At 49.4% G+C, this 26,415-nt stretch overlaps 1 protein-coding gene across 1 annotated transcript in view; it reads left to right on the top strand.

Annotated features, from left to right (window-relative positions):
• The window catches only part of NEURL1B (neuralized E3 ubiquitin protein ligase 1B), a 38,855-nt gene extending 15,242 nt beyond the window's left edge, over nucleotides 1–23,613 (top strand). Inside the window, exons 2-5 of the mRNA XM_078446870.2 lie at nucleotides 2,753–3,298; nucleotides 15,236–15,955; nucleotides 18,116–18,241; nucleotides 18,627–23,613. Of these exons, the coding sequence (XP_078302996.1) occupies nucleotides 2,753–3,298; nucleotides 15,236–15,955; nucleotides 18,116–18,241; nucleotides 18,627–18,871 (1,637 nt within the window). The 3' untranslated portion in view covers nucleotides 18,872–23,613. The remainder of the gene's footprint in view (nucleotides 1–2,752; nucleotides 3,299–15,235; nucleotides 15,956–18,115; nucleotides 18,242–18,626) is intronic.
• The last annotated feature ends 2,802 nt before the right edge of the window (nucleotides 23,614–26,415 follow it).

Here is a 26,415-nt window from a genome sequence, read left to right on the forward strand (position 1 = left end):
GAACTCCTATCAATCAAGGAAGTTTGGGCTGCAAATATGAGAAACCAAGCCAACCCGGCTTATAAACAAAAGAGGGCTCTCCTTATCCTCCTCGGGTGGAAGTAACCATGACATTGTCTCCTTTATCAGAGGTGGCCTCCCCAAACCCCTACTGAACTTCAACTTGGCAGGCCCCTCTCCCTCTTTGGGCCCATTTCCCCACCCGTAAAATGGGCTTCTCAGAGAGGATTTCTGAGGTCTGCTCTAGCTCTAACATAATAGAGGCAACAGTTGGCATTTATCAGGTGCCTGGTAAGTGTCAGGCCTCTGTTGAGCATGGGGGGGAAATCAAAGATGAAATGGAAAAGCCCCCGCCCTCCAGGATCCAGCCCTGGTGTCTTCCTCTCCTTCCTTACCACCTCTCCGCCTCCCCTTTAAGTATCCATTATTTGTCTTATTTATTGCATATATTTTATACACCCAAGGCAAGTATATTGAATGTGTCTCATTAAAACCTCAAAACTCCAAATCTCTAGGACCAGAATCTGACCCCTTCTCACCACCTTTACAGGTCCTCCCCACCTCCCGATGTCAGCCATCATCATCTCTGCCTGGAATAATCCAGTAGCCTTTGTCCTCCCCAGCTTCCTTGCCTGCCCCTCGAGCAGTCCCCTCTTCACACAACAGCCTAGCAGTCTCACCTCTCTGCTCTAAACCTCCAGTAATGTCCCTCTCCCTCGGAGTAAATTAGTTAAGGAAGAAACAAGCAGCAACCATGGGATCTCCTCCCCACCTGCCACCCCCTCGCGGCTCCAGCTCTGCTCTCATTTGCTTCCACCTCCCCTACTTGCTCACACCATCCCAGCTGGCTTCCTTGCTGTTTCTCAGCCACGCCAGCACATTCCCACCTCGGGGTCTTTGCACTTGTCGTTACCCCTGCCTGGAATGCTCTTCCTGCCTGGAACGAGATACCCTTGTGGCTCACTCCCTTCGCCTCGACTCAGAAGTCACTCATCAAAGAGGCCCTCCGTGGAAGTGCTAATGCTTCGTTCTTCCCTGCTTCTTTGACTACGTTTTTCTCTGTAATGCATCCCACCAGGTAGAGTAGGTTTTCCTTGTTGCCTAACTTTGCTTCCCCCCCCCCCCCCGCCCCCGGAATGCCCATTCCATCAGAGTGGGAGCTTCATCCCCCATGGTAACTGGTTGTATTTCCAGTGCCTAGCATATACGAGGTGCTCACTGAACATTTGTTGAGTGAACGAATGATTTAAGTCCCTTAAGTTTTTTTTTTTTTTCTTATGCAGGACCTTGGCTTCATTTCTTATACTTTCTTCTGTGGATCTGTGGCTTCTGTTTGGAGGGGGGCCTCCAGCTTCCCAGCATGGCTGTCTACCTCCGTGACTGGGGTGTCCCTCCCCACAGGCTTGGGGAGGGGAGCCACGGCTTGCCTGCCTCATCATCGCCTCTCCCTCTTCATTTTCCCCAGTCCTCACTCCCACTAGGCTCAACATTAATGAAAGCCCAGCAACGTGCCCAGAGCACAGTGAACCCCGTGGGTGGGTGTGGGACGACTAGTCCCTGCAGTGGATTCTCGTTCCCCGGAATGGCTGTTCTTCTCCCACGTCTACAGACCATTGTGTGCTAGGGGTTGCCTGCAATTTATAAGCACTTGCCATGAAAATTGTACTCAGCTGCTGTTGTGAATGAGAAGCAGAGACTCGTGCAGTAATTACCCACCCCACCATCTCCCAGGCTTCCAGAGCCTCGCAGGAACTGCCCCTGGGATGGAGGACAGGTGGGAGGGATGAAGCTCCCACCTCAATACTAAGCCACCTGGGTCTGTGGCCAGCAACCAGCTCCTTTGAAAAGAGACCTTCCCAAGATTCTCCAGGTCCCCTGGGCAAAATTCCCTTAGAGATGAATCTTGAAAGGTGCATGTTCTAGAAAAGCTAACCTTGTTTATAAAGAATGCCTTCATTTTCTGTGGGTGAATGGGAGGGGAAGTCACAGCATCCTGGCTTGGGTTTCCTTTGGAACCTCAGTATTCTGATCATATTATCACACTGTGCCAGGCAGTATTCTAGGAACTTCATCCTCATGACCTTTTAGCAGCTGTGTGGGTTAAACAATGTTCCCATTTTACAGGCAAGGAAACAGGCTAAAGAAGTGACAAGATCTAGTGCATGTCACACAGCCAAGAAGTGCTTAGAGAGCTGGGATTCCAGGCTGCACTCTATATTGCCTTTTATTCTATTGTCAGGGGAATGATCCCAAGACTGCCTTCTTTCTATTGCCTTTTCTGCCTTGCTTTTGAACAAAATTTGCACAGAGAAAATCAGCCAGACCCCCACTACTCCCCTAAGAACCCAAGGCCCCAGTTGCCTTTGGAAGGACTCTACAGCCCAAAAGTGGCCCTTGGAGGAAGCTTCTAGATTTGGAGATTTGATAGGGACAGAGAAGTCACTTGACCCCAGTCTGGTTGTTGTGACAAATTCATTGGTGTTGGCCCTACTGGGAATGAAACAGCTCTGAAAAGGTTTTCACTACACACACACACACACACACTAAGCCTCAGTTTGCTCATCTGTGGAGTGGGTATTGTGACATTGTGTGATAGTCATAGGTAGGCTGGCGGTAGCTGGAACCTTCCCAAAGTTTATCAATTACCAGTCTAATGAAGATAGACTTTAAAATGGCAATGATTATTAAAAGTAGAATTGGGGCCGTGAAAGTTCTGAGAGGCCCTAACTCTGCTGCCTGTCTCTTCCCGCAGACCCGAGCCCGCCGGCACGCCTCCTGGCCACCCGCCCATGCTGTGGCCCAGGGCCGGAACGGCGCCCGGTCCTAGGCGAAGCGCCGCGCTTCCACGCGCAGGCCAAGGGCAAGAACGTGCGACTAGATGGCCACTCGCGGCGGGCCACCCGGCGCAACAGCTTCTGCAACGGCGTCACGTTCACGCAGCGGCCCATCCGACTGTATGAGCAGGTGCGGCTGCGCCTGGTGGCAGTGCGCCCGGGTTGGAGCGGTGCACTGCGCTTTGGCTTCACGGCGCACGACCCGTCGCTCATGAGCGCCCAGGACATCCCCAAGTACGCCTGCCCCGACCTTGTCACGCGACCTGGCTACTGGGCCAAGGCACTGCCCGAGAACCTGGCGCTGCGTGACACCGTGCTGGCCTACTGGGCAGACCGTCACGGCCGCGTGTTCTACAGCGTCAACGACGGTGAGCCGGTGCTCTTTCACTGTGGCGTGGCCGTGGGCGGCCCGCTCTGGGCGCTCATCGACGTCTATGGCATCACGGATGAGGTGCAGCTCCTCGGTAGGTCACGGTCTGGACCAAGCAGTAATTCTGTGTGCATGGATGTGTATTTCTTTCATACTCACAAACAGGAAGGGCTTACTTTGCCAAGCCTTGTTCTAACCGGTTGACGCATTTTCACTCTTATTTTTTTTACTTTTATTTTTTTTACCACAACCCACCATCCTCATTTTACATATGGGAAAACTGAGGCACGGAGAGGTTAAATAACTTGAGTTGCAAAGCCAGGACTGGAACCCACACGGGTTGGGTCCAGAGTCCATGTCCTGGCCCAGGTTCATTCAGACCCCTTCATTAGGTACTTGCGCATTTACTCATTTTTTTTTTTTTTACCCATTCCTTTGCTGATTCCTTCTCTCCCTGTTCATTTGCTCACTCAGTCATTCACTCACTTATGCATGTGTTTGCTCGCTCACTCATGCATTCAGTCATTAACACATCCACTTACTCAGCAATCAAATTTATGGCCCAGTCCTCGCACATCTACAGTGTCCACTGCCAGGGGCTCAAGGTCCACCCGGGAGGCAGGCAGACAAGACAGGCTAGGCCTGACTCTAACAGAGGAGACAGCCACTAATGCTGAAATCTGGTGGTGAGAATTCCTGGGCATAGAAACCCTTACCTTGAAACTTTTTTTTTTTCTTTTAAAATGATTTAAAAGTCACATAATGTCAAAGTAACCATTTTAAAGTGTACAATTCAGTGGCATTCAGTTGGTAACCATCACCTCTAGTTCCAAAACATTTTCATCACCCCAAAGGAGACCCATATCCTCATTCTCCCCTACCTCCAGCCCCTGGAGACCACTGACCTGCTATTTGTGACCTCAGCTCTTGAACTCACAGGTTACATGTGAGCCAGCCCAGCCTGGATTTCTGGGGCAGTAAAGGGAGATCAGTTTGCTCAGAGAATCTGGACGTAGCCCTATGTGTCATTTACTTGCAGGGAATACACAGATCTCAAGTTTGAGTTTTGAGAGACTTATACACCTGCCCATAACCCAAGAAAGTTCCCCTCTTTTGGAAGCAGCCTGTGTTCTGATTTTTTACCACAGATTAGTTGCACTTATTCTGGAACTTCATATAAATGGAATCATACAGTATATATGCATTTCTGCCTGGCTTCTTCATCAAAGCACAGTATTTTTGAGAATCATCTATGTTGTTGCCATGTAAATCAGTAGTTTGTTCCTTTTTAAGTGCTGAGTAGTATTCTGGGGTATAGATGTACCCTGGTTGGTATATCTGAATGTCTGGGCTGTTTCTGGGTTTTCTGCCTTGCACCTTGAAGGAACGAACACTCCAGCCCGGGCTCCTTGGCCACCACTGCCACCCATACCACCACTGGGCAAGGAGGGAAAATGCATGCATCCCGGCTGTGCCCTCCTCCCAAAGAAGAAGGAAGGCAGCAGAACTTCTGAGGATAGGGTTGAGGGGTACCTGGGTGGCTCAGTTGGTTGTGTCCGACCATTGATTTCAGCTCAGGTCATGATCTCATGGTTCGTGAGATGAAGCCCCACATCGGGCTCTGCTGATAGCAAGGAGTCTGCTTGGGATTCTCTCTCTCTCTGCTCTTCACCTGCTTGTGTGTGCATGAGCGCTCTTTCTCTCTCTCAAAATAAATAAATAACCTTAAAGGAAAAAAAAAAAAAGAGAGGGTTGGGAGTCACACAGACCTCTGTTTTATACCTGGCTCTCAACTTGCCAGCTGTGTGGGCTTGGCCAAGTGACTGAACCTCTATGTACCTCAGTTTCATCCATAAAATGGGTTCATGGTAGCACCACCTCATGGCATTGTTGGCAGGGTGACACGATATATGAAAGGGATACAGCTCAGTGCCTGGCACATAGAAGATACTTAAGAAATAACATCTAAGAAATCAGAATCTCTGCCCATTTGCATGTAGGAGGAAGCACATGTCTGAATTCCATGCTTAGGCAGACCAGACTATGAATAGCTAACCACCCTGTAAGCTGGGACCTTACTTGGGCATTTTAACCATATTCCCCCACACTCTTTTCCATGGAAGGTTCTGCATTTCACCTCCAGGAGACGTAGATTTCTAAAGCCTCCTAGATCTCCTGTCACTCTTTTTTGGAGTTCTTTATTCCTACAGAGCAGAGAAACAATCACTCCTCATTCACCTGCTCCCTCACATAGCCCATGTGTTGAGGTAACAGCCAAGAAATCACAGTCACCCAATAACCAATGCAAATGGCTTGGGGTTTTTTGAAAATACAAACTGGAAGCAGCCTTTGGTGACTTAGTGAATCTGAATAAACCTGTGAGGAGTCATGGACTCTTCCCCCATTCGCCTAGCAAACTCTTATTGAGCACCTCCAATGCCTCAAGCCCCATGGAGGAAAAGGAGAGAGCCCCCCCTGGAACACTGGTATAATGTGGCAGACGTGAGTCAGTTTCCTTATCTTCAGGTAGGGCCTGAGATGTGCTGGTTGATAGGAAGCACCTGTAGTACAGGTGCCCCAGGACCAGGTTCACAAGTGAGATTCAAAGGAATTCCATCTCTGAGTGATAGGAGTCCAGGTGGATTTCATGTCTTTATACCTCTATGAGTTACCTTTAAAAATATATATATATACGTGTGTGAAGAGCTTATGGTGCTTTTACAATCAGAAAGGGAAATAAAGTTCTTTTTCTTTCGGAAGGTTATAGGAGATAATGGGGAAGTTTCTAGCATGTGATCAAGGCTGAATGTTTCCTTCCCAGGGGAAGAGCAAATTGACATTGGGTACATCTGGGTAAAGGGATTATGGGTGATTCCCTCCCCCCACCACCACCAAAGTTACCAATGATTCATGATCAGAAAAAAAAAGTTATAATGAAAATAAGCTAAGCTTTCATGATTTTTTATGGCTTGAGCTCAGGCAACAGGTACCCTACTGTTGCCAGCATGAGGAAAGGCAGCATGAGAACCACAGAAATTCCACCATAAATGGGATCTCCCTCTCCCAATTCTTGGGTGAACTGAGCTTTCTAATGGTGGTGTCTAAGGTAACAAGTAGATAAACACAAGGGAGCCAGTGTTTGTGTAATCCAGAACTCTCTGATTTCCTTTTCCTCACAAGGAATAAGGAGGTGACATAGTTCCTTTAGAGACTGTCAGCTGTAAAACTCCAGAATAGAGATCCCCTCACCCCTCCCTCACAAGATTGAAAACCAACAAATGAAAGTGTCACTGAGTAAGGTTGTCAAATTGAGCAAATAAAAATACAGGACACCTCATTACATTTGAATTTCAGAACAATAATTTTTTAGTGCAAGTATGTCCTGTGCAATATTTGGGATATACTTTAAAAAGAATGTTTTTCTGAAATTTGAATGTCCCTGGGCATCCTGTATTTTATCTGGCAGCCCTCATCTGAGAAGCATCCTCCCGGTCTTGTGAGGTAGGAGGACCCTTTATTTGCCCTGGAACTTGACCTAAAGTGAAGTCTGAGAAATAAAAACCTTCAAAGGCTTCACATAGTTCTCTTACTTGATGGAATTATGTTCCTAGCCCAGCTTCTTCCTGCAAGGATGGGGGGTGGGGAGCGGGGAGGGTCCAACTGCAGCAGAGAAAAGCTACATCTATGTGACCAGACCCTGGTGTGCCTACTCTCTTGACATTCTCTTTCCTCAAAGCAGGGTGATTTAGTCCTTTTAGATAAAGAATTCAGGACTCAGAGAAGGGAAGTGACTTGCCTAAAACAACCAAGCTTGTGAGTAGCAGAGCCAGGATTAGAACCCAGGTGCATCCATCTCTGTGGTTCAGGGGTTCTCAGCTGTGGCTGCACATGGTGGTCACCAGGGGCACTCTGAAAACCCCACCTATCAGCGTGCACCAGACCAGTTCAATCAGAACCTGTGGGAGTGGCCCCCAGGCATCTAGATTTCTTAAGGCTCTGGTTGTGATCACGAGAGTCCCCTTTGCACTGGTGCCTATTCCTCTTCCCGGCTGGGTGCCAAGCTGAGTTCTTCAGACATGCCAGTTCAAGGCATGGTGTCATCACTGGACCACGAAAGCCCCTTCTCGTTTCTTTTCTGCTTCATGCCCAGCTGCCATTCTATACTCCCGTTCACCCCATCCCCTGCCCAGATAGGCACCACTCTGGTGTTCAGTATAAGTCCTTGGATGTATCTTTAAAAAATATGTATAGTTTCATATGTATATATGGATGGGACTGTACTAAGAATCTTACTCTTTTTTTTTCCACTTGCCCCATTTTCAGATTTATCTGTGCTGCTGTGTATCTGTCTGGTCCCTTGTTCCCTAGCAGCTTCCACACTAATGGACTAGGTGCCACCAGGTACCCGCATCCCTCCCCACCCCCAAGCAAACTACACTGCAGTGCCTTCTCCCACAGGGCTGCATTGTGGCCCTAGCGTTTACCAAAATTCCCCGGGGGACAGACCAGGATGGCCTTGCTGGACCTGGAGCAGTCCCATCCTGAGAACCTGTGATTTCTCTACTCCTCCGAGCCAAAGAGAAGGGGCTGAGCCCAGGCAAGTGACTTTCTGTTGAATTTAGTAGTTCTTAGACCCATGAGAGGAAGGTTTGGCCAGGTTTCCCCCTCCCTTCCCTGGCTCCTCTGAGAAGCTCTTTCCTGGAGCTCTGGAATTAGGCCCCATGCTGTCCTGAGGCAGCTCTGTCCCTCTTTTAGACACCTCAGTAGTGGTCACTGTCACAGCCCCTTTGTCCTTCCTCTGCCCAGTGGTGGAAGGCTGTGGCAGACCAAATAAGCAACACCAGTCTAAAGCCATGGCATTGAAGGCTGTGTTGTCAGAAACCTTAGTTGTAAGTGGCAAAAACCGGTTCAATCTTGCTTAAGGAAAACAAGATGTCTCATGACTGAAAATGCAGGGAAACACCTGCCTGTAAGTCTGGCTTGATGCAGGAACCCAATGAACAGCACCTGAAATACTGACCTGCCTTTATTTCTTACCCTCCTATCATCTTTGTTAGCATCATTCTCAGCTGAGCTCTCCTTTGGGGACCGGAGGGGGGGGGGGGGGGGATGGGCTGGACACCAGCAGCTTCAGTACCATGTCCCACCATAATAAATCCAGCAGGAGAGCTGCTCTCCCACAAGGTCTAGCTAAAGTTCAAGGTTTAGACTCCTTGCTCTCCATTGCCAGAAGGATGGGATAGAGTGGCCAAGGCCTCCTTCTCAAGGTAATCTGTGGAAGTGGGAGGTGGGTGTGAGGCAGTTCCCTCAGAAGAAAAGCTGGGTGCTGGAACCAGAAAAGGGGTCAGATGCCATGCAACCAGAAACAACAGCTCTGTATAGGCCTTGCAGGGGAGTAATTTACCCTTGAAAGCCTTGAGCCCCGTCTGCCAGCTTTACCTGGGTGTTATCTTCCAGTCCTCATAAGAACAGTATGAGGCAGGAAATAGCATCACCCCCCATTTGCAGATCAGCATGGATGGATAATTTGGCTAATGTCACCTAACAGTTGGTGGTACTAGAGTTGGTGTTTATTGTGTATTAGTGTTATGAACAAAGTGTTTGACAAGGACTTGCATTTATGGATCCAGATGCAGGGCCTAGAGATCAACTGTACCACCCCATGCTTCAAGTGAGGAAACTGAGGCCTAGAGAGAGGCAGGCAGGGACTTGCCTGAGGTCACCCGGCTGATAAGTGGTCATGATAGGGAAGGGGGTTGGGCTCAAGACCCTGGGAGTTGCCTCAGCACGGGACCTGTGAGCACCCCACATCATGCAGAGGGGGAATGGCTACAGGTGGCTACATCCAGAGCCTCACTGGGGAACAGCACAAAGTAATTGGCTTTTACAGTTAATATTTTCTTTCCAAACAGTCCAGGCCAGCACCCACCTCCCTGCCCCAATAGTAAGGCATTTGCCTGGCAAGGTGGCCTGAAGGATTGTCTCCTTTCCGAGTCTGGGGTGAGATCTTCAGTCTGTGGCCACTGGCATATCCTATTAGGGACTCCTGAAAGTCTACTCTGTGCCAGGCACAGTGCCAAGCACACTGTTATACCACAGATCTACCATTAACTTTCCCCACAGGTCTATGAGACAGGGGTGAGGGTCCTTACATTGCAGATGGAAACTGAGGTCACATCCAGGACTGGCCAGGGTCCAACAGGTCTGTCTCTCCTGGTTCAGTCTTCTTTGCTTGGAAAAGCATGAGTTCAATGGCCCACACACCTGGCATTCACACCCTTTTTTGTTAAACCCCAACACCCCTGCCTTGCTGCCTGCCCTCCTGTGGCCAAGACTGAAAGAGCTCTGCTCCTGTATCCTCCTGCCTGTTTGGGGACATTGCTCCTATCATTTCTCCCTTTCTCCAGCCTCACTTTCTCTCTCGCCACAGGATTATTCCCATGAGCACACAAAAGAGGTCCAGTAATTTCCATTAAAAACAAAACAAAAAAACGCCCTTGACACTCTCTTCCACCAGCTACTTTCTCATTGCTCTTCAGAGCAAAATTTTCTTAAAAATATCTATATGCCACCCTCTCCACTTCCCTCTTCAGCTCATCCCAGTGATCTGTATTTAATTTTAAAGGTTTAGGGTGAAATTTAAAATGCAAATAGAGGTCCACTTTCTTTAATGTACAAAGTATGAGGAGAACCAGTAGTAAATTATACATTTGTTTACACCATTTACATATATACATATGGTCAGATATAATAGAGTTTTCCACATTAACTTTACTATTCAAACAATAGAAAGTGGGTAGCAATTTAGGAAGTATGAAAGGGATAAACCTCAGAAAGACTTTTATACCATGTTTATTCTACGCTGTGTATGGCTGTGTGCTCACTTCTCCACTGCACAGAATTCAGTTGTGTATAAAACTGAACCAATCAGAAGCTGAAGGAGACAAGAAATGATGGGTCGATAGCCTGATGCACTGTCATACAATTCAGACGATGGTACAGCTACCAGCTTGTAATTTTTAGGCACTGCAAACAAGGCTTTCTCTTGAAGTTGAACCAAAACCAACTTAGGTTCTGCAGGCTCTAATAGGTACAGGAAAAAAGTCGATGCTGAGGAGGTTCAAAATTTGGTCTCTACCAGTTACCAATGCAGTCAGCAATCACCCAATCTGGCAGGACTCCATCTTGATGACCAGTATCTCTGTCAGCATTTTAGTCCTTCAATGTCATCTTCTGGGTTAAGTTCACCACCAGACACTTTGAAGAAGGTTGCTCCCAACTGTAACAGTGGCAAGTGGGGTGGCTGGTGCTCAGGTACCACCTCACAACGATTTTATCCAATTCCTCCCTCATGCACTGAAATCTGGCTGCTACCAAGCTGTCCTCACCATTTCACCACACTTCAGCCTGCAAGCTCTCTGACGGCTCCACGCTGCCAGATCCACAGCTCAGCCCCGTCCTCTTTCCCGGCCTTTCACTTTCAGCACAGGTGATCTCTCCCAGCCTCTCTCACCTGCTTGTGCCTCCTGGCTTCACAAGCCCCCAGTTTTACTCCTGCCTCCCTGGCTGCTCCTCCTTGGCTTCCTTTCTGGCTCCTTCCTTGCTTGTCTCCATATGCTGAGAGCCCCAGGGTTCTATCATCAGCTTTCTTCTCCATCATGTAATACAACACGCATGTAGAAAAGTGTACAAAACGTCTGTGGAGTTTAACAAACCATCCTAAAGCAAGACCATTTCTCCACCTACCCTCTTTCTCCAATGATCTGAGCCCATCACTGGGGCCTTGAATCCCGTCTTTAGGCTGCTGGTGCCCAGGTCCATATTCCCAGTCCTGACGCCTCCCCTGAAGTCCGGACTTCCTTCTACCTACTCACATCTCCTCCTGGCATCCAAAAGGCATCCCACACTGAACACATTCAGGCAGCCATCCCCACTGTCAGTGAAGGGCACCACCCACTCGGTTGATTGGTTCAAAACCTCATGAGTCATCCTTGATTCCTCTTTTCCTTGCCCTGCATCCATTCTGTCAGCATGTCCTGGCTCTTCTGCCTCTAGTGCATGTCCTGAATCAGTCCTTTGGAGACAATGAAGTGACTGATGGATGGTTCCTTCTGTCTCTTAACTCTTCTAGCCTTCCTTCATTTTCATCTTCACACAAAGATGGGGTTTCTCTTGGGACATAAATTCTGCTTTACGTCCAGCCCCAGACATATTTGACCTGAGAGAGCTAGGGAAAGAAAAGAAAGGCAAGAACCCAGCTTTCTCCCAGGTCCAGGGAGAGTGGGAGGTTGGGGAGCCAATCCGAGTCACCCCAGTCTCCCTGTGCCTGGCCTGGGACTGCTGCTCCGTAGATGTTTGGGGAAGGGGCAGAACGGTTGGACTCTTCCCCTCGGGGGTCACATTAGGCCCCCTGGGGACTGCAACTCCAAGAGCCACTTGTCCTGAGGCTGAGTCCACATGCTGGCAGCTCAAAGAGCTAAACAAGGACAGCTGAACTTTGGAAGCAGTACTGCTAGTGGTCGTGGGGTCGGTTTCGGAGTCACGTAGCCTGAGAGGGAATCTCATTATTGGGATCACCCCTGGCTGTGTGACCTTGACTAATTCACTCCACCTCTCAGAGCCTCCCACTGTGAAAAGTGCCCATCTTATAGAGCTGTGTGGGATAATGGGGAGGATTGATGAGGATAATGCATGGAGTTGCATCTGGTAGATTGTGTCTCAAAAAAATGGCTGTGTATATTTTCATCAGGCCCAGAGAGCGGGTCACAGGTTAGAAATCTTGATAAGCTCCCTTGGTGGCCTTTAGATATCGTGGCATTTCTGCCTGTCACCAGCTGGTTCTCCACAGAGAATCTCTTGAGAGATGGATTGTCAAGTGTCAGGCCTAGGCCAGCACTGTGCTATCTTGGGACTGTCTCACTCAGAGACGCCTCGTGGGGACAAAGCTCCTTGCATACAGTGAGGAGACCCAACCTTTTCTGAAGGGCTGCTGTGTGCCAGGTACCAGGCTGAATGCTGTCACGTATGTTGTCACCCCAGCCTCACAGACTAAGCTTTCACCTCAGAGATGCTGTTCCTTCACACAATCTATTCCTTCTGTCTGCAATGGCTACACCCCACTTCCTAGGCACCACTTCCTTGGCCTTCAGACCTTCACTCCATCGTCACCGTCAGGGAGGCCTGTTCTGACCCTTTCTCAGGCCTCACTTCTGATCAAGTCCACCTTTTACACAGTCTCAAAGAACCCCAGTTCTGACACTCCCTGGTTGCATGACGTGGGGTAGCTCACTCTGCATCTCAGAGTCTGACTTTCCCCCACTGAAACATGCCCATTTTACAGAGCCATGGAGGACAGTGGCTCTTAGTAGCATTCATCACAGTTTGTACTTACACGGTTTCGTGCCTAAAGTCTGTCCTTCCCACTGGACTAGCAGCTCCACCGGCACAGGAGCCATGTCTGCTTCTTCACTGCTCTTCACTCAGTGCCCAGCACAGCATCTGGCACATGGCAAGTACTCTATACGTTTTGATCAAAAAATGTTGAAGAAATAATGATAATAATTAACATGTTTTGAGCACTTACTTTGTGCCATGTTCTGTGCTACACCCTTTATTTAAAAAAAATTTTTTTAATGTTTATTCATTTTTTTGAGACACAGACTGAGGGTACAAGCAGGAGAGAGGCAGAGAGAGAATGAAACACAGAGTCCGAAGCAGGCTCCAGGCTCTGAGCTGGCAGCACAGAGCCCAACCCAGGGCTCGAACCCACAAACTGTGAGATCATGACCTGAGCCAAAGTCGGCTGCTTAACCGACTGAGCCACCCAGGCGCCCCTGTGCTACACTCCTTATAAAAGCATCTGCTTTAATCTCTGTAACAACAGAGACCAGGATTAATCCATTTTAAAATGAAGAAGCTGAGGCTCTGAGAGGTTGTGACTTACCTCAAGTCACATAGCCAGGAAAGGCTGAAGCCAGGACTTGAACCATCTCCACAGGCCATGCTCTTAATCATACTGCACTGAAGGATGGGCTCCTATGTGGAGCTGTCAGGGGCAAGGAGGAGGAGCACTGGAGTGGAGGACGAAGCAAACACTGGCAAGGACACAGGCCCAGGGCCTGCCACAGCCAATGCCTTTAGGCTTAGCCTAGCAGGATGGGTGGGGCAGAGTCCTGGGAAAGTGTATCACATCCCACACCCAGAGGCTCTTGCCAGAAGTTGACGTCTACACCAGAAACATCCACTATCTAAAATACCTTTTCAAAAAAATACTTTAGATTTTCACACATGCCTTTGTTTTACTGATTACAAAACCAATACATGTTCATTAGAGAAAAATGAAAAATCTAAAAACTTTATAAAAAGCAAATTTCCATCCAGAGATAACCAGCATCAGATTGTTATGTATATCCTTTCTGTACTTTTTCTATGCACCCTATACATACATTTCCCACACAGTTAGAATCAAATAATATATTCACTTTTAGATCTTCTTTTGTTCACTTAATGTTATATAATGGGTGTTTTGCCACATTAATAATTGAAAACGATTTTTTAAAATATAGGTTTTCTGGTGATAAGACTTTGTGGTATACATATTTATCGTAGAAGTATTAGTTAACACACCAGTAGGCTACACAAACAGGTCTATGAACCATGGTCTGAACTTGGATGGCTAGTTTATAAAACCTGTAGATTTTTACAGGTGGGGTAGGGAGTAACATAACAGATTCTCACTAGGGGCTATGGCATGCTTTTTGAAAAATCATCTTCATTATTATGACTTAATTTTATATTTGGAAAACTAAAGAGAAAGAAATCCTTTTTTCCATGATATAAACCACAGAATGGTAACATTTAACAAATCTTAGCCAGAGGGGGCTGGTTAGAGAAGTTTGAAAAACACTTTTTCTTGCTTTACCTATTATGGTTAATGAGAATATTTTTCTAAGTATGAAGTTCTAAAACAAGAACTTCACAATACTTTAATGACTATTTGTTTCTTCTCCTGATTTGTTATTCAGAGTGGTCATCAGTGTCTTTCAGAGACCTCATTCATTCATTTATTCATCCAATAAACAGTGAAGGTTCTTTGCCCAGCAATCTGCTAAGCCCTGACAACGTGTTGGTGGACAGGCAAGGGCTCCCATTCTAGTTGGGGAGACAATCAACAAGTAATTTACCAAAGTATAAAGACCTGTATTACCTAAATGAAACACTACTTTTGTTCCTTTTACTTAACTATATAATATGTAGTATCGTGAACATTTTTCCCTATCACTAAAAATTATTCAAAAATATTTTCAGGACTTTGACTTAAAACTCTTAAGTTTTCTGTCCTATAAAATGAGGCCATCTCTTACACATTCCATGTTTGTGCACCACCTAGGCATTGGGCTCCGCGCTGCCTTCTTTCAGAGTCAGCATGTGCTGAAGAGCCAGGGTTCTTGTTGTGGCTTTGCCACAGTTGCTGTGTGACCCTTGGTCACATTCCTTAACCCCTCTGTGCCTCACCTCCCTTCTTTGCTAGATGGCTGGTAATAACGGAACATACCTCACAGGCTGTATGAGGACTGAGATAACACATGAAAGGAGCTTAAAGTAGCACCTGTCACAAAAGGCCAGAAATAAAGAGCAAAAGCATTCACTTTTTCTTGGAGCTTATGTTCTAGTTGGGGAGGCCGACAATATAGGGTTTTCAGATTTTCCAAAACGTGAAAACCTCTGGAATGCGGCAAGGAAGGAGGGAGGAATAAAAAAGAGCGAAGAAGGGAGGGAGAAAAAAGGGAGGAGGAAAGAAGGGAAAAACGGAGGAAGGGCTGTATCTGCCCATCCCAAAGTCAAAGGGTTATGCTTAATCAGATTCCGTGCACCTGTGGTTCTTAAGTCAGTACACACGTGAACTAGAAAAGTGAGGGGCTGTGCGGGAGGGGGGGGGGGGAAGGGGACCGAGGCCTGTGGGCGGCGTGGGGGGGGAGACTCCCCCGCTGACTGCCCGCACCCTCACCGCCCCCCTTCCGCCCCGGCGCAGAGAGCGCATTCGCCGACACGCTGACGCCCGCGCGCCTCAACCAGGCCCGCTTCAGCGCCTGCCTGCCGCCCAGCAGCCACGACGCCGCCAACTTCGACAACAACGAGCTCGAGAACAACCAAGTGGTGGCCAAGCTGGGCCACCTGGCGCTGGGCCGCGCCCCGGGCCCGCCGCCCGCCGACGCCTCGGCCGCCGCCATCCCGTGCGGGCCCCGCGAGCGCCCGCGGCCCGCGTCGTCGCCGGCGCTGCTCGAGGCTGACCTGCGCTTCCACGCGACGCGCGGACCCGACGTGAGCCTGTCCGCCGACCGCAAAGTGGCCTGCGCCCCGCGGCCCGACGGCGGCCGCACGCTCGTCTTCTCCGAGCGCCCGCTGCGACCCGGCGAGAGCCTCTTCGTGGAGGTGGGCCGCCCGGGGCTGGCGGCGCCCGGCGCGGTAGCCTTCGGCATCACGTCGTGCGACCCGGGCGGGCTCCGGCCCGCCGAGCTGCCGGCCGACCCCGACGCGCTGCTCGACCGAAAGGAGTACTGGGTCGTGGCGCGCGCCGGGCCCGTACCGAACGGCGGCGACGCACTCAGCTTCACGCTGCGGCCCGGCGGCGACGTGCTCCTGGGCGTCAACGGGCGCCCGCGCGGCCGCCTGCTGTGCGTCGACACCACGCAGGCGCTCTGGGCCTTCTTCGCCGTGCGCGGCGGCGCCGCGGGCCAGCTGCGCCTCCTCGGTGAGTTTCCCGACCGACCGCGCGTGCGCGGGGTTTCCCCGGGAGCCCGAGGGTATCGCTGGGCAGCTCTAGCCACCGCAGGAGCCCAGCCTGGAGCGCGCATTAGCGCCCTCCTGCCTCCACCTAGTCTCTTGATTCAGTAGGGCGGCCCCGAAATGCGGTTCTGACAGTGCGCCAGGGATGTCCATGTGGCTGCCCTCCCCCCCCCCCCCCCCCCGGCCCCAGTCCCCGGCCCCAGTCCCCACTCTGCCCCCACCGACCTAAGTTCCCGCTGGGGTCAGGGCCTGGAAGGCTTTGTGCAGTCGGTAAATGACCAGTACAATTTTTATTTCTGTTGTTCTATTATATCACTTATTTGTCTTTTACAATTACATAAAATTAATATGTAATGCATATTAAGTGTAGGAGAAAAAGTGAATACAACTATACTTAAAAGGGGATATAAGAATAACACTGCCCACAGAAAATGGAATGGAGGCTTGAGCCATCTTATTTTAAAATGATTCTTGCCTTCATTCATGCCACAAATGGACACCGAGCACCCACCAGCTGTGGGCCAGGCCCTGGGCTCCAGGATGGGGCATGGCAGAGGACAGGACGCAGGCCATGCATAGGAGGAGCTTAGAGACACAGCTGAATGGAGAGCTGCACTGTGTGATGTGTGCCACCGCTGAGTGGCTTTTCTCCCACTTGGTGAAACGGGTGGTGGCCAAGGGAAGGTTCCCAGAGAGCACAGCTCCGTTTTCATGATTCAAGAAGTAGGTCCAAAGGGTACAGAAACGGTGAACATTTCGTGTCATCTCGTTCAGTTTTACACTCCTGATGCTTCTATGAAACCAATATCATTATCCCATCTCCAGATAAGAAAATTGAAGCACAAAGAGATTAACTGACTCTCCCAGGCACATAGTTGGTCAGCCATGAAGATGTTGGGCAAATCACAGACCCTCTCTGAGCCTCGATTTCCTTCTGTGTAGGGAGGGAGTAGTTACCTGCATCCTGGCATTGTCATGAGGATGAAATGATGAGTTGTATATAATGCTTTCAGCAGGTGCCTGCCACCTACAGCATGTTTAATAAGTTGTATTAACAATGACTGCTGTTTGCAGGAAGAGGAAGAATGAGGAAACAGTGGTCATCATTTGTTGGTTTAAGGGATGACCATAGTCATCATTTACCCTGAGATGAGTTTGCCTAAGTTCCCACTGGGGCTTTGGCAAGAACTAAGCCTAGAGTCAGTCTTTCTTGCCCTCCTCCCCAGCACCTCCAGAGGAACCAGGATGAGCCCCTAAGTGGTCAGGAAGAGAAGGTAGAATGGAGGCAACTGCTTTTGGAGGCCAGGGATTTGCCCTCCTGATTTCTACCTGACAGCAGCCCCAGGACTGCATTATCTGTCCATTCATCCTCAGGGTAAGGGAAGGAACATCTGTCTCACCTAAAAAATAACCCATTATTATCTGAATAATAGCTATTGCATTCAATAGCTGTGAATGCAAGGAAGAAAACTCATTTGTGTCGAACACTACTAGGCAGAAATCTTGTAGTTGCAAGTGACAAAACCCCAATGTGCCCTGTACCAGAAGGGAAATGTATGGTTACACATACCTCAAAAGTCTGGGAATGTATTGGATGGATTCAGGAACAGACGGATGTAGGTGTTGAAAGCATGTAATCGGGATCCCATCCCAAAGCTCACTTTCCTCTCTTGGCTTCACTCTCAGGCAGGCTCTCTACAGTGCCAGGCTTACCTCCCAATGGGTGGGTGCCTTCCTTCCCAACACCTGTAGTGTTTTAGTGAAGGCCTCTTTGACCTTAGTTGGGTTAGGTAGCCTTAACTGAACCATCATTGAGACGCAGGGGTGGAAGATCTTATTGGCCTGGCCTGAATCATGTGAGTGAGGGTGAAGTAAGTGCTTCAAAATAAAATCCTGGTACTGTTTCTGAAATAGACAGGAATGGAGGCTGGGCAGGCAAAGAACAGATGTCCACCACACATGTATGATTCCATTAGTCCTTAGCAGAACCCTGGGAGGTAACTCTTATCCCCCCATTAGACAGATGGGGAAGGTAAGGTGCAAGAGTGAGGAGCTGGGGACTAGCAGAACAGGGCTCACCCCCCCCACACGCACACTGCCCCTGATGGAGTCTCTTTGGTCTCAGGCACCCTGCAGTCCAGCCCTGCGACCACGTCTCCATCAGGGTCCCTCAGCGGCTCCCAGGATGATAGTGATTCTGATATGGCCTTCAGTGTCAACCAGTCCTCCTCAGCATCTGAGTCATCCCTGGGTAAGGAGGTATAAGCCCTAGAGGGGGTAGGGGCTGGCAGCCGGCCCGGCTCCTTCAGCTGGGCCAGAGCCTTCTTGAGGCTAAGCAAGGATGGCCACCTTTCCCCCTCCTCTTCCCTGCATCCTCTCCTGTCTCAGCTGTACATTCACCTGGAGGGAGGAGAAATCGAGCTCTGGTATCCCAAAGGCTAATGATGGGGCTTGCTTCCTGGTGGAAGGAAGGAAGGAATGGGAACAAAGCCCAGAAGAAAAACCCCAAATTGGTGTCTCACAAAATTGTTTCCCCACAAGTTCGGCCATATAAGCGCTGCCTTCCTGGGGTTACCCCAGCAGAGCCCACCTGAAAACCACATTATTGAGGTCTGTCTTGTTCTCCCTTTCTACAGTGACGGCACCCAGCTCCCCGCTGAGCCCCCCAGTGTCTCCCGTGTTCTCCCCACCAGAGCCGGCAGGCAGCAAGAATGGCGAATGCACAGTGTGCTTTGACGGTGAAGTGGACACAGTCATCTACACGTGTGGACATATGTGCCTATGCCACAGCTGCGGCCTGCGGCTCAAGAGGCAGGCCCGGGCCTGCTGTCCCATCTGCCGGAGGCCCATCAAGGATGTCATTAAGATCTACAGGCCGTAGCCTGGCCTGCCAGTGGGCCTTGGCCAGAGCAAGGTCACCTTTCTGAAGGCCCCTGGGCCAGGCAACCACCATGGCCGCCAAGGAATCCAAGGGCAGTGGCCATCCCGTCTGCCACTCTCCAATAGTGGGCAAGGCGTGACAGTCATGGAGATGAGGCCCTGGGGGTCTGAGCCCAGGCAAGGGCTGCTTCTGGCTCAAAAGTGCTTTGCCCCCAAAAAGGCCGTCCCAAGAGCAAGCTCAGGAACTGCCTAGCAGACCACCCTGTCCCTCGGTGACCTCTCAGCTGGGAAGCAGCATTCTCTGTGCAATGCTTTTTGCTGGGGTTGGGCTGAGTGTGTGTGAGAGAGGGTGAGGGGAGGGAGTGGACAGAGAAGAGAGGGATGTGTGAGAGAATGAGTGAGAGAGAACGCGTAGGTATTTATCCAGGGATCCTGGCTTTAGGAGGTTATTTAACACTAAGGAATGTGCAATCCAGAGCCCAGACAGTAGCGTGACTAGAAATTGTTCACTTTCTGGGGCTGTCACGTCAGCTGGTTTTGAATGTATGAAGCCTGCACCTAAACAGAACTCCCTTGGATGGTATAGAAAAGGGACACTCAGATTTTCTAAAGGAAGGCAAAAATAGCTCATTGTTTACAGCTCCAAAGCAGCAACGCCTAGGGGGGAAGGTGGGTGAAGAACATAAAAGAACAATTTGCTTTTTTAGTTTCTTCCTCAGTCCTGGAGGGGAGTTTTGATGGGTGCTACGGCCCACTGAGAGCTCCGGGTGGTGTCATCCCCAGAAGCCTTTTCACCCTCTTCACCCCCTTCACCCTGGACAGCCTAATAATAAGCACAGTGCACCTTGACTTGGTCCCTAGATGCTTTTCACCTGGTCCACCCCTTGCTGTCACCAAGGAGAAGACAAGCAGCAGGTTCTCTTTGCCTGGGGGAGGGAAAGAATCCTGGAGGCAGAGGACTCACCTGGAATTGGAAAGGCCACTCCATCTCCCAGACAGCTCTCCACATTTCCTGCTGTGATTCCCCGGGCCTGGCATTCACCAGCAGCTGTTGGCATCACCAGGGCAACCTGCTGGTGAAGTGGGAGGAGGAAAAGACTTGCAACCGGTTCTGACTCTCAGCTTCTCTTTTGCTGCTGATTACTAAGATGTTAGTTGACCATTAAGATGTTAACTAATAGCTTAGATATTGAAATGCTGACATCGAGACTCTTCCCCCTTCCCAGGACTCTTTGCAGGCATTTCCCCTGTCCCCCACCCTCCTCACCCTGCCTAGGCCCATCTCTGCAGACTCCCAGACCATCTCTGGGCTGATGGGCCGGCCCGAGCCCTCTCTTCCCTTTTTGTCCCCAGTTCTGGGCCCAACCTCTGCCCGGTCTCGTGCTGTATCTTTTAGGAAGCCCCTGGGCGTCTCCGATTCTCAGTTACCGATCCGTCCAAGATGAAGCCCAGTACCTGCCCACTGCAGAACCCCTGGGAGGCCCAGTATAACATGTAAAAAGTCCAAGACACCCTGCAAAGAATGGGTATCATTTTTATGACAATTCCTAATCTGTTCATCTGCTGAACAGATGATGGCTGGGAAAGAACATCCAGAGAGTTTTTGCATTCATATGACACATGTTTGCTGGGCCTCTGGGGACCCAGAGCCCACCCCAGTTGGGCCCTTGTCAAATCAAATCCTATAAGCCCAGGTGGTCTCCGTGATGCTCTAGGTCTTGGGCCCCCTGCTTCTCTGCCCAGAAGTGGTCATAGTGTTCTGACCTGATCTCAACTTCAGAACGCCCACTCTTACTCCTGCAAGAACCCCTAATTGGTTATCTTCCCCTAGTGAGTCTGGGAAACATGCCCACATTTTACTTTTGTGATGAAAGTTTTGGGGGAGCTACTGGAACCCCAGAGTTTGCCAGTGTAAGAGCTGGGAAGACTAGGCAGCACTCAATGCCCAGCTGAATTTGGCCTGCAGGAGCCTTCCATTTCCCCCATGGGTGATGTGGGCACAGGCCATGTGGGAGAGGACTCATGACCTCCCCTACGGGACTGGTTCTCCAGGCAGCAGTGCCCCTGACTGGATTGAGCCATTCACAAGCTCTGGTGGTCTCAGAAGCTAGCAGGAGGCAGCTTGTCTTTCCTGCCACTTGCCTTTCCTGACTATCTCCCCTGGGTTCCAGCCAGGGTCATGTACAGCCACCGTCAGGAAACCAGTGACCGAGGGCCTGGACCTGAGGTGGAGCAGGCCATGCTCCTGGTGACCTGTTACCTGGAACAAAAGGAGAGCTAGTGGCCTGTTTAACTTGCTCTGCAGCTGCTATAAATAGACTCCCTGTTTCCAAGAGGAATTAAGGGGGTGTTTATCTTCTAAAAACCAGACATTTCCTGATGCTCTAAACTGTTTTATTCAGTGCTATAAAGGAACTAGCTGCTCACATGGCCCTCACATGGCAGAAGAAAGAGGAAAGGGAACCCCACTTTTTTCTTTCACATCATTATGTGCCTTGGCATTGGGCTAGCGAGGCATCTTCATGCGCTAATTCTGTGAGGCAGGTCTTGTTACCCCATTGAGGCATATCAAAAACACCACTGTTTATAAAATACACCATTTTATGTACTGCTAAGGGAAAAAAAAAAGGCTGCCAATTCTAACTGCAAGATATCACAGCTATACAATTCATTCTAATCAGAGACTTGAAATGTGGAAAAACCGTGCAACTTAGGACTGATGAAACGCGGGGTTATGCCCACCTGATGGGTAAGGGAGCCAAGGCCCTATGAATGAAGTGACTTAGGATCAAACTCACTAGGTGGCGGGGCTGGGACTCAAACGTAGGAGTATCTGGTGCTGACTCCCACACTCTCCACTGCCTGGCCCCAGCCCCCGAAAGCTTGAGACTGCCTTGAGTTTTCTTTTTTGAAACTTCTCTGGGCAGTTCCTGGGGAGAGCCCGGGCACCCGCACCTGTATGAAGAGTTCCAGCTCTAGGCTGTGGTCCCTCTGCCACCCATACTCTGGAAGGACACATGTCCTTCCTTTCAGGCTCATCTTCCCACTGCCCACCTTTTGCTGGCAGAGCTGAGCTCCGTGAGGTCCCGAGTCCAACCTGAAGGCCTCCTTTTGTTACACAGGAGCACACACATGAGGCAGCTTGGGGGAGCAAACGAGCGCCTTGTTCCACCACCTTCCTGGGCCTCAGCACCACCACCCCCTCAAGCAGGGATTCCAGGGGTAAGAAGGGGGAGACCAGAAGACACTCCTTTGTTGTGGTCTTGTGCCTATTTTGAGCCATCAGAGAAGCTGGGCCATTTCCAAGTCAAAACAACCTCCTTTTTCTAGTCCATTCCCAGAACTGGGAGTCTTCTGGGATTTAGCCTCACAGGGCAGCTGCTCCCCTAAGTGCAGCAACACTTTGCTCAACACCCACTCATCAGCATGGCCTCTTCTGGACACAGTGTTGGGAATTGGGACTAAAGACAAAGCCTGCAGGAAGCAGATTGTCTAGAGCAGGAGATGGACAGATGTGTAAACTTTTATTTGATCCCTCTGGTGTTGGGGCCTATACTAGCACGTAGTAGGTACTCATTAAAGGTTACTGAAGGAATCAGAAATCAAGTTATGAGTGCTCAGGGGGTTGGTAAAACATCACACTCACACACACACACACACACACACACAGTCATTCAACAAACATCTGCTGAGCGCCTACGAGGTGTGGGGTGCTGGGAATGAAGAGCTGAGAGGATAGCCCTAGCTCTACCTTCAGAAGGAGAGGCATTAACAGGATAATAAGACACGGGACACAATCCTTTGGGGTTTCTTGGCCATTCTGTTGCCTTTGGGGATTTATCCTGGTGAGTGCCCACGACTGCTCTCCTGACCCAGAGCCTCCTGCATGCTTCCAGAAGCCTCCTCCGCATTAGAAATGCCAGGCACCTTGCAGTCAGTGAGCTGCCGCCAAAATGGCCTTGGGCAGAACCCTCAAAGGTTCCACTGCTTGATGATTACCTTCAAGTCCCACCAGGGAGACATGTGGGGAGAGGCCTACCTGCTCCTTTCAGGCGGGACGGGATGCTGGAATCAATCCCCGAGTCCCCAGACAACCCCGTCAGTTCCAGTTGAGAATGGGCTTGCACAAAATCGTGGAGAATGAGAGGCAATAACCTCCCCCTGCTCGATCCCATCTCTGCCCCAGTTTTGGCAGAGGGACGCCCGCTCAGGAACACGTGGCCTCCTGGCATTTCTCAGTATTTAACTGTGTGTCTTTTCCAAGCCCTAATGAAATGACTTGTACAACAATCTGTCTGTGCCTTATGAAAGTGTCTGTGCACTTTTTATCCTTTTTAAAAGCAACGTTAAAAAGTGGGCAAGGGACTAGCATACATGGTAGTGTTCTAGAAATATGTGCTAATCACTTAAACCCTTCTGCATTATGTTTTTGATGTAGGAGTGATAAAGTATACGTCTCTCATCCCATCCCCCCACTACCTGTGTACAGGCCTTTTTAAAAATGTCTCTTATTCTTATTTTTCTGATTCAATACTGTGACTTCTCCAATACAATCTAATCTTTGGGAATCTGTAATAAAGGTTTTAAAACTTGGGGGTGTGGTTGGGAAAGGGTTTGCACTGGTCCTGTGTGTTGTGCTTTGCCTGTTGTGTGTTTTGGTTTTTGTCTATTTTTATCTGTTTTATATTAACATAATTTTTCTGTTTAAAAAACAAATACAACTTTGGCTTGTTAAAAAAGAAAGTTTCTTCAGTACTCAATTTTAAAAATCACAACTGCACATACCGTTGGGGAGTGAAGGTGAGGGATACAAAGCATTGCCAACCTTGAGGAAACATCTTGCACAATGCCCATAGAGTCCTGAAAATGTTTGATCCTTTTGCCACCTAATTTTGTGAAAATATCACAAGGAAAGAATTCTAATCAAGGATAAGCTCTGTATGTAAAGATACTCATTGCAGCAGTATTTATAATGATAAAAAATTACATAAGCCACCCTAACTTCCAACAGCCAGAGTGAACTCGCCAGAACTCTTGGTTGCAAGTGACAAAACCCAAACTCGAACTGGTTTAAAGGGATTAAAAAGCTCAGCTAACTCAAAAGTCCAGTATCATGAACCCAAGAACCCACTTCAGGTACAACTGGATCCAGAATCTAAAACGCCGGAGCAGGTCTCTCCCCCTTCTCGCTCTGCCCTCCAGAGCCACTCTCAGGCAGGCTCTCTACGCAGCTAGCCACAGCGCTGACCCAGTCCCTATCCTCCCCTGCGTGGGCCCACCTGGATCACGTGTCCCTTCCTGAGCCAATCACAGAGGCCAGGGAAATACAGCGGTCTGATTGGCCACCTAGGACATGCGCTCAACTCCCTTGCTGCTACCCTAGAACTGAATTGGGAATCACAGTCTCTGTGGGAAATTTGCACAGTGAGGACTGAGTGTGGGGCAGGCAGGAACAACCCAGCTTTTCTCTGAGAAACGTTGAATGAACCATGATACACACGTGGATCCAGTTACTAGTATACATGTGCAGCTAGACAGCCTCGTCCTCACCATGACATTGGGCAAGACACTTAAGGTCTCTGTGCCTCAGTTTCCTTATCTGCAAAGCAAGAATAAGAAGAGCTCCTGATTTGAGGATGGGTGTGAGCTATTGAGATCACGCTGGTGATATGCTAGGCACAGCATCTGGCACTCGGCAAGGAGTTTATAACACGGGAACGTGTTATGTCAAAATATGGTGGGAAAATCAAGATATAAAGTTGTGCATACACTCTGATCTCATGGAATTAAAAACAGCAACCAACAGCCCCCAAACCTGACTGTGCATTGGAATGACCAACAGGAAAGAAGCAAAATCTCCAGGGGGGCTGTGTCTGGATAATGGTATTATTTGACTTTCCCCCACCGGGTTTTCTAAATTCTCTCTAACGACGAATTATGACTTTTAATTTAAACTTGTTACCCGGAAAAATTATCTCCCTTCTCTGCAAAAACCGATGAAAACAGCTAGCCCTTGCTGGAATTCTTCAGGAATTCCCAGGCTGATTGTCTGGAGTTTGAGATCCAAATTTAGTCACAGTGGAGATAAAGGCCTACAAGCTTCCAGTGGAGGCCAGGCCAGGCTGACCAGTTTGGTTGGGCTTCCTCCAGGCGGGGCTGCAGGGCCCAGATTTCTGGAGGTGGAGCCTTGCAGTGATATCAGGATTGGGGCATGGGGGGGGGGGGGGGGGGGGGAGGGGGAGGGAGAAGGTGGAGCTGCCCAGATCTGCTTTTCCCGGCTTGCCAAAACAGCCTGGGTTGGTGACACTGAGTTTTGGGAGCAATGGGGTAAGAGAAATTAAGTTGCATTTATGAAGCAGAAGAAACCAGGATGTTCGTACTTCTCTCAATGAATCTTCACAACAATGTCAGTCTCCTCTCATTTTATAGGTGAGGGAACCAGGGTCCCTCCAAGGTGAAAGAAGGATTGGACCCTAGGTGGGCCCGTTCCAGAGCTAAGGCAAAATGTGCCTCTGAAAGATCTCACCCATTTCTACTAGGCCAGGGGACATTTTCATAGGTGCCGTCAAGATTTCTTTTTAATAAAGGGGGGGAAAGGCCATACTAATCTAGACTTTGGGTTGTAAGAGACTGAAACTCAACTCAAGAAGGACATCTTGGGGCGCCTGGGTGGCTGAGTCGGTTGAGCGTCCGGCTTCGGCTCAGGTCACGATCTCACAGCTCGTGAGTTCGAGCCCCACGTCAGGCTCTGTGCTGACAGCTCAGAACCTGGAGCCTGCTTCGAATTCTGTGTCTCCCTCTCTCTCTCTGCCCCTAACCCACTTGTATCCTGTCTCTGTCTCTCTCAAAAATAAATAAACATTTTTTTTTAATTTTTTAAAAAAGGCATCTTAAGAAACAATTCACACAACTAAACAGGTCAACTTCTGGCTTCAGGAATGGCTGGATCTAGGTGTCCACATGATATCATCAGGCATCTGCCTCTCAGTTCTGCTTTCCTCTGAGTTGACATCACTCTCAGGCAGGCTCTCCCTTTGTGAACCAAGATGGTCTCCAGTGGCTCCTCACTCATATCATACCAGCTTAGTGACCCTTTAAAAACCTTTCAGGAAAAGTCCCAGGGTGTCTTTCTTTTGACCCCTTGAATCAAAAGCCCAACCCCTAAATCACTTTCTGTCACATACGCACGCTTGACACAAAACCAAGTATGACATGACCCTTGCCCTCAAAGACCAACCAATCCAGAGGGGAACACTCATAAACAGAGTGCTCAGACCCATGTGGTTCTGAGGCTGCCAGGACAGATCAAATTCAAGACATAAAGGCTGTAGATCATTCAGGGATATAATTTAAGCATCCTTCTTTCTCCTGGCTGTTCAGGCTTTCACTGATGCCTGGGTCATGCTTCCTGGCACATCATATTTCTCTAAGGTTTCAATGTACGAAGCCTGTGCCCTGACCCTCACCACCACCTGACCGTTGCCATCCTGCTGCCTGAAGCACAGCCAGCCTCAGAGGAGTTCTGTACGGAGACTTTTCTTTCCC

This window comes from Panthera onca, chromosome A1, assembly GCF_046562875.1.
Source record: "Panthera onca isolate mPanOnc1 chromosome A1, mPanOnc1 haplotype 2, whole genome shotgun sequence".
Lineage (NCBI taxonomy): Eukaryota > Metazoa > Chordata > Mammalia > Carnivora > Felidae > Panthera > Panthera onca.